Here is an 8,948-nt window from a genome sequence, read left to right as displayed (position 1 = left end):
TTGGGTTGGGGTGAGTTTACTCTAATGATTGACCAAACCAACACTAAAATATAAATGGATTTAACTTTTACAGTACTCGTACTTATTGGTTTTAAAACTGAAATTGTTTAAGGCAATCAGTTTCCTCAAATGGTTTGAGTTACTGCAACTTATCTGGTTTTACAGTGCGTGCATTTTATTTCTCAACTGTTTACATTCAGTTAACACATATCTGACTTTGTTATGTTTACAGGACGGGCATTTTGACTTAATTTAGTTTGAATATTTCTGTTCAAGTGCAAGAAGGCATGAAAGAGAGCTCAATTCAGTATTCACACACTGTCCAAGAAGTGGCTTTCTGGGCACATGCATCGGATGTTTGCACACAGAAAACTTCCCACACGGCGTGCGAGTAACGAATTAAGTTCCCTTTCACGTCTTCTTGAGCTTTAATATTTAAATCTGCAAGGCTTAAACTTTCGTGACGATGCAGCACTGCACCGTCAACTGTCCCGAATATCATTCACGTGCATGTTCAAACAATTTTGCATTGTTAGCATTTATAAAAATGTTACCGGACATCTGGCGATTGACACCGTTTCATATACTTGCCAACACTAATTTTTACTCGCATTTGGCTCGGAGAGTGTTAATTTTGTATATGCATGCAAACTGCTTTCAAATTATACCATAACAAGGTATTTTGAAAGCAGAATCATCTCATTAGGTACCTATCAAGTGCACTAGATTGTGGAACAGAGCGTAGTATGTGCCTACTGTGAGCAAAACACGACTAGCTTTGCAACAGTGTCTGCTCTCAGTCTATTATGTAAGTCAAACTCAACGGAGCATCAAAAAATCATCTTTTTTGCCCCCTGTCTGTTCGATTCAGTTTAAGACATCAGTGCAACAATGCAACTTGAAAATAATATATGATTGATAATAAGAACTGTAACATTTACTAATATATGTAAAAATGATTTTTCATAGTTGTAAATAAAACAGATTATTGGAGTATTTTTCAATAATTCAGTTTGATTCAACACGATTCTTGCCATTGCTTTGATATATTTTCCACACATAAATTGCAAATAAATTTCAACGTAAATCCTACATCCAGCAGGTTTGACTCTATTTGTCATATTGCACACACTCCAGGTGAGTTTAAGCTAGAACATTCTTCATTTATGGCTCTTGTAGCTTATTGGTTAACTTATCTGTTTTCAACACCAGCTGCCGGTCAATCGGATTATTTAAAAGATCACAATAAACCTTTATGGCTCATCGTCTTCAGCGTCTGCGGTGTTGAGAACAGATTCTGTTGCAGTTTCAGTTGACGCTTTCAAAACACTAAAGAAAAGAAACAATTCAAAGTAGTCCAAAAAAAAACAAAAAAACATTTGAAATGAATGATATATATAATATCCTCTACAGTCAAAGACACATGGACTAGATGGGCGACATGACTTCATGTACATCCGTGGTCACCAGCCAGGGACCCTCCCTCATTGAGACCCAGTCGGGGGTGAAAGGAAATGACATCATGGGGGGTTCGGACTGGGCAGGAGAAGCAGAGACTTTCACACACCGGCCGCCAAACAAAGACTGTCAGGATGAGAGAAAACCATGCATATGTGCTGAATCATGGGAAATGTTTAGTGCAAGCTAATCTATATCCTGAAGTGATGCATCTAACATTATATACTATATACGATATTATTATGTGCAATTTCACCGTATAGCATTTAGTGGCGATGCTTGCGAAACAGAGGTGGAAAATGAATTCACAGTGAAGCCAAGCTAGCGACGATGAATAAACAATAAATGCATCTTAAGTGTGCATAAATGAATCACTTATTAGTTCATTACTTATGGATTAAAATGACTCTACAGAGGCAGAGTAGAAAAATAATATGGTAGCAGTTCACATTAGTTAATGCATTAACTAACATTAACAATGAGCAACACATCTGTTACAGTATTTATTCATCTATTGCTGTAAACCTCATATAAATATATGGCTTTAGTGTGTGTTTGTGTGCATGTTTTTCTCTGTGCATGACATCTAGTGGACTCGACACCCAGGCTACCTCCCCCCATGAAGGCCAGTGGGTTGTCGGCATGTACGTGAACCTAGGCTGATCGAGGGGGATTGTGGGTAAGGACCTCATCCGACCCCTCGTCATCCTGGTCTAGGCACTTTAAACTGCAGTCAGAAGCGAAGGTTTGGCTTCCTAAACCCTGCACTTCTGGCTGACAGCGATTGGACTCACTGTGGTTACAGTGATGCGGCCGGTGTGTTTGACCCAACTCACACAGATGCTCATCGCAGAACGCCAAGCCAATGGAATGATTCCTTTTATGGTGTTTTGCATGTTTGTTTGCTGTTAGGAGCAAATCAAACATTACAATTTGCGAATTCAATCGATTCACGTCTAATTTAGTTCCTTGTCTCTGCGCCGGTTGTTTTCTCCTCTCAGCTGTGGCTTTGTGAAAGTGGGCGTTGTATTAGAGCGCATTATGGAAATTGCCTCTGCTTTATTTGTCTCTAAATTACTATGCTAATTAGCAACTCTAAAGAGCAAATTTACATGCCATTACTTTTCATAAAACTCAGCACCAGGACGACACTGTGGCTCATGGTTAACCAGATCTGAGCAGGGGAACAGGTTTATCAGTCACTGATGCAACTGTGGAAAGGAAACCTATTAAAGTCTTAAATGCAAATAAAATTGTTAAGTGCAAATCTGAGATTTCCCAGTTGCAAGTTGCTCCTATAAGTGCAAAAAGTCAATATTTGTTATTGTATGTTTAACCATCAGCTGCAATATAAATAGCGACATGCTTCCAAAGGCAATGAGAACAAGGTTGTTAAGATTATATCAAGACCTGGTTTGTGTAAATAGTGTTATTATTGTTAACTAAAACTATAAAAAAAAAAAGTACATTAATAGAAATAAAACATTTCTAATTTTTTATTTAAAGTAGATGTTCTAAAATAATAAAACTAACTGAAAATAACTAAAAACTGAAAAAAAAATAAACAGACATATAATGTATATATATAAAAAAACAAAAAAATTAAAACATTGATGTTTAATTATATATTTAATAAATATAATTGAATATACTGATATATACTAAAATACTAAATATATATATATATATATATAACAGAAAAAAAATATATTTAATAAACATTGAATATACTGATATCTACTAAATACACTGAAAAAAAAAAAAAATATATATATATATATATATATATTAAAAAAAGTAAATAAAAATACAAAAATTAAATAAAAAAAGTTAAAATAAAACTAATAAAACATTATTTTTTATTTCATTTTCAGTTTAATTATTTTCTGTTTTAGTTTTATTAATTTTGGTATTTCTACTTTAAACGAAAATTAGAATTTTTTTTCAATTAATGTACCTTTTTTAAATAGTTTTAGTTAACATGATAACTCAATATAATACTATATTAATAACAATAAAATACCACTGCAGGCCGTCATATTTCTAAGATCATATTGTGAGCTGGCGTGTGTATTTCTGCGAATCAGCACTGTGTGTGTCAGCATTGGGCGTCTATGCATCTCCCAGGTGGCCCCTGGCTGCGTTGTTTCATATCATTTTCATATTGAACTTGCGTGTTCCTCCGGATGCCCCGGTTGTGGCCGGTCCTTCTGTCTTCCTGAAGGAATACTCCACTGTGAAGTTATTTTTGCGCTGGCCGCGTCCACGGCTCCACACAAACAACAACAGGAAGCAAAAGAGCACGACGCCCAGGAAAGTGATGCAGCCCATGGCTGTGGACACAAGGATGGTGGTTAAATCTAGCGTGAACTTGAGGAAAACACGCGTGCTGTTGAGCCCGGTGTCGTTGAAGTCCACCGCATATAAGGAGCGGTTGGAGAAGAGTGGCGAGTCCACCAGTTGGCCTTTTACGGTAAGCGTGGCGAAGTAGGTGTCGTTGCCGCCTGCGTTGCTTGCGATGCAGATGTACGTGCCACTGTCCGTGACCTGGGCATAACGGATCTCAAGCGTTCCGCCTGGGAGCACCGTAATCCTGCCGTTGGATTTCGGAGTGATCCTTCTCCGCTGCGGCGAGATCCAGATGATCGCCGGCGTCGGTTCACCCTCGGCGCGGCACAGGAATGATACCGGCTGGCCCTCGTGCGCCGTCACCTGCTGCAGCTTCCGGTTCCGGATCTTCGGCTTCTGGCAGGTGAAATAATCGAACAACGCAGAATCGGTGAAGGTGCTCAACAGATATCCTTGAACCTCCGCCGGTCCGGCGCACACAGGCATCTTTCCGTCAAAGTTCAAGGTACGTCTGCGCTGCAGGATCCAAAGCAGCCGGCAATCGCAGGACAATGGGTTCCCGTCCACCCGAAGGGTCTCCAGGCTGTTGACTGAGTGGAACGAACTCTCCTCGAGGGTGACTAGGTCGTTGTTGGACAAATTGAGGACTCGGATTTGCCGCAAACCTCCCAAAGCATGAGGTTCAACGGTGAGCAGATTGGTGCTGACCATGTGTAGTTCCTTCAGCCTGGAAAACAAGAACAGAGTCATTCCTATGACTGCAATTAAAGTGGTTTTACTGAGCAAAATGTTTGACCTCTTCCTAATTTTGTTGTCTAATAAACCTGGAATTGTATACAAATGTAATGTAAATACAGTTTGTTGGCATTATTTATCTGCATAAACCTAATTTATTGCTAATTTGAAACATTTTATTTATGCAATCTTGACAGTTTCAGAGTCTTGTCCCATTTAAGTAGATTAAACTGTACTTAGCATGTTTAGGGAACCACTTAGACAAAAAATATTTACTTGAATGACACATTCACATAAACAAAAACGGTCACATGACATGCAGGTAAACAAAGAGAATATATTTCAACAAGCCTGATCAGGTCTCGAAAAGCCCAGGACTCAAGCACAGAGATGGCATTGTAGGAAAGGTTCAGAGACGTCAGGTAAGCAAGGTTTCGGAAGGATGCGGACGGCACGGAGGTGATATTGGTGTTGGTGATGAAAAGCCAGGAGAGATTGAGCCCCTGGAAGCTCAGCGGCGAGATGTACTCCAAGTAGGGCCAGTTGTCAATCTCAAGACCTCTCAGTGCAGACAGCTTGCGGAAGTTTTGGTCCTCGAGAGCAGAGATGCTAAGGTGGCGTAGTCGGAGGGTGACAAGGTTACGCAAATAGGACAGGGTCTGGCCTGATATGGAAGTCAGGTTGCACCGCTCGATGGTGAGATCTTCCAGACCTATCAATCCTGAGAAAGCCTTATGAGAGATGTAGACCAGGTCATTGTCACCCACCTGGAAAACAAAGACAAAATCATTATTATGACTACAATTAAAGTGGTTTTATTAAGCAAAATGTTTGACAAGAAGCACAGCACTTGGACGGAGACAGACCATGTATACATATGCACTTAAGGAATGGAAGTCCTGCCTTTTAGGTAGAAAAACCAAAGATATAGAACCAATGATATTTGATAGAGCCAATGCTTTCCTGGACAACAACCAGTCTGGTTTCAAAAGCGGACGCTCAACTGAGACTGCCCTGCTCTCAGTTATTGAAGCTCTGAGACTGGCAAGAGCAGCTTCCAAATCCTCAGTACTCTTCTTGCTGGATCTGTGTGCTGCTTTTGACACAGTTAACCACCAGATCCTCCTGTTAACACTCATGATGAAGGGCATCTCAGGAACCACACTCCAATGGTTCAAGTCTTACCTCTCAGGAAGGTCCTTCAGGCTGTCCTGAAGGGGTGAGGTTGCAACATCTAGCTATTGGGGTACCTCAGGGCTCGCTACTTGGACCGCTTCTCTTCTCCATCTATATGTTATCACAAGGATCTGTCATTCAGAAACATGGTTTTTCCTATCACTGCTATGCTGATGACACAACTCTACCTCTCATTCCAGCCAGGTGATCCGACAGTAGCGGCTTGAGTCTCAGCCTGCCTGACAGACATTTCTTGCCGGATGAAGGACCACCACCTTCAACCCAACCTTGCAAAGACACAACTGCTTATGGTCTCGGGCCAATCCAACACTTCATCACAACTTCTCCATTCAGCTAGGTTCATCAACCATAACTTCTTCCAGGACAGCCAGGAACCTTGGAGTTGTGATTGATGAATGATCAGTTAAACTTCACAGACCACATTGCTAGAACTGCCTGGTCCTGCAGATTTGCCTTAAACAACATTAGGAAGATCAGGCCCTTCCTATTGGAGCATGCTACACAACTCCTTGTCCAAGCTCTTGTTCTATCCAGACTGGACTATTGTATTGCTCTCTTGGCAGGCCTTCCAGCATGTACTGTCAAGACTCTGCAATTGATTCAGAATGCTGCAGCAAGTGTGATCTTTAATGGGCCAAAGAGAGCGCACGACACATCTCTCTTCATCAGTTTGCACTGGTTGCCAAATGCTACTCCCATCAATTTCAAGCCACTGATGTTTGTCTACAGAAAAACCACTGGCTCGGCACCCCATACCTAAACTTACCACTACTTCAGACCTATGTGCCTTCCAGAAGCTTGCATTCTGTAAGTGAACAGCGCTTTGTGGTGCCATCCCAAAGTGGGACAAAATCACTTTCACAGATATTTACCTGGACTGTTCCAAGCTGGTGGAATGACCTGCCTAACTGATCCAATCTCTTCCATGGCCACAGGTGTAAAAAATCAAGCACCTAGGCATACAGACTGCTTCTACAAACATTTGTGAAATAATGGGTCGCTCTCAGGAGCTCAGTGAATTTAAGCATGATACCGTGATGCCACCTGTGCAATAAGTCCATTCGTGAAACTTCCTCACTACTAAATATTCCACGGTCAACTGTTAGTGGTATCATAACAAAGTGGAAGCAATTGGGAACAACAGCAACTCAGCCACGAAGTGGTAGGCCACGTAAAATCACAGAGTGGGGTCAGCACATGCTGAGGCACACAGTGCGCAGAAGTTGCCAACTTTCTGCAGTGTCAATAGCTACAGACCTCCAAACTTCATGTGGCCTTCAGATTAGCTCAAGAACAGTACGTAGAGAGCTTCATGGAACGGGTTTCCATGGCCGAGCAGCTGCATCCAAGCCTTACATCACCAAGTGCAATGCAAAGCGTGGGATGCAGTGGTGTAAAGCACGCCGCCACTGGACTCTAGAGCAGTAGAGACGTGTCCTCTGGAGTGACCAATCACGCTTCTCTGTCTGGCAATCCGATGGATGAGTCTGGGTTTGGTGGTTGCCAGGAGAACGGTACTTGCCTGACTGCATTGTGCCAAGTGTAAAGTTTGGTGGAGGGGGATTTATGGTGTGGGGTTGTTTCTCAGGGGTTGGGCTTGACCCTTAGTTCCAGTGAAAGGAACTCTTAATGCTTCAGCATACCAAGACATTTTGGACAATTTCATGCTCCCAACTTTATGGGAACAATTTGGGGATGGCCCCTTCCTGTTCTAACATGACTGTGCACCAGTGCACAGAGCAAGGTCCATAAAGACATGCATGAGTGAAGTTGGTGTGGAGAAACTTGACTGGCCTGCAGAGAGTCCTGATCTCAACCTGACTGAACACCTTTGGGATGAATTAGAGCGGAGACTGCGAGCCAGGCCTTCTCGCCAACATTACTGCCTGACCTCACAAATGCGCTTCTAGAAGAATGGTCAAAAATTCCCATAAACACACTCCTAAACCTTGTGGAAAGCCTTCCCAGAAGAGTTGAGGCTGTTATAGCTGCAAAGGGTGGGCTAACTCCATATTAAACCCTACGGATTAAGAATGGGATGTCATTAAAGTTCATGTGCGGGCAGGCGTCCCAAAACCTTTGGCAATATAGTGTATGTAAAAAACACCTTTCTACATGTACTGTGCAAGACTAACTGGGACTGGTCACAGCACCTACATATTGTTGCCCTAGTGAACTGACTTTTCTTAAAGGGACGTTTACACACTAACCTCCAAATTTTTGAGACTACGCAGATCCTGGAAGGTGTAGTCCAGCAGGATGACGATCTTGTTCTCACTCAGGTCCAGTGTGGTAAGGTTCGCCAGTCGTGCAAATGCTCCCATGGGCACGAGCTTCAGCTGGTTTCCTCTGAGTCTCAGCGTGCGCAGGGCCTGCAGGCTGGCGAAGGCGTTGGGCTCGATTGTTGTGATGAGATTCTCACTGAGATCAACCTCTTCCAGACGTGGATACGGAGCCAAATCTCCCGGCGCAACCCAGCGCAAACGGTTCCGGCTTAAATCCAGCAGCTTCGTCTCTGTCGGGATGCCCTCCGGTACGCCGGACAAGCGCTTTCGCTGACAAGACACGGAGCGGAGCTGCGCCGCGCAGTCACAGCGTGGTGGGCAACCCGTGCATGGAGGGGCCATCAGGGCCAGAATCAGTCCCAGCCACCACATCTGGCCCAGGCCCCATAAGGAAGCCATGAGCCTCCCTCCACTTCACTCTACACACCTGTGGAGAACAACAGAGATGGAGCAAGAGAGGGGAATGAGGACAGAGAGAGAGAGGGGTAATTAGGTTAGCTAGTTTACTATACATCATATACTACAAATGCAATTTTTATTATAGATGCTACTGATCTAAAAAACCAAAACAAATGCAAACAAATTCACATTTCTTGTGTTTGAATCAGCTGGTGTTTTTTTTACTTCTCCTCAAGTTCACCTCAGAATCTCATTAACAATGAACATCATCCACTAAAACTACAAATAAACACATTACTGTCTTCGTCTTCAACTATAGATCTTTTATTTTAGCATTTCACACTGTGCAAATCTCATTTTAAGCATTTTGCATGCAAAGTGTGTTTGTGCATCTTTATATGCTATAAATAACACTGCATTAAACAATAAAATATAAAAGCAAATGACATTCAGAAGTATGCCTGAAGTGCATAAATTGCCGACCTAAAAACATGAAAACACCTGCGTATGCCATGCTAATTTCTC

The 8,948-nt window shown here is 42.3% G+C and overlaps 1 protein-coding gene across 2 annotated transcripts in view; it reads right to left on the bottom strand.

The window, feature by feature from the left end:
• Positions 1-3,377: 3,377 nt before the first annotated feature.
• Positions 3,378-8,948, bottom strand: part of LOC125251456 (leucine-rich repeat and immunoglobulin-like domain-containing nogo receptor-interacting protein 3) — a 50,974-nt gene continuing 45,403 nt past the window's right edge. For both annotated transcript variants that reach the window (XM_048164480.1, XM_048164481.1), the window contains 3 exons: positions 7,950-8,451; positions 4,894-5,309; positions 3,378-4,534 (listed from right to left, as the gene is read on the bottom strand). In XM_048164480.1, coding sequence (XP_048020437.1) covers positions 3,607-4,534; positions 4,894-5,309; positions 7,950-8,423 — 1,818 coding nt within the window. In that variant the 5' untranslated portion in view covers positions 8,424-8,451 and the 3' untranslated portion in view covers positions 3,378-3,606. The remainder of the gene's footprint in view (positions 4,535-4,893; positions 5,310-7,949; positions 8,452-8,948) is intronic.

The sequence above is a fragment of the Megalobrama amblycephala genome, linkage group LG17, assembly GCF_018812025.1.
Source record: "Megalobrama amblycephala isolate DHTTF-2021 linkage group LG17, ASM1881202v1, whole genome shotgun sequence".
Taxonomy (NCBI): domain Eukaryota; kingdom Metazoa; phylum Chordata; class Actinopteri; order Cypriniformes; family Xenocyprididae; genus Megalobrama; species Megalobrama amblycephala.
This window is presented reverse-complemented; position numbering and strand designations above follow the sequence as displayed.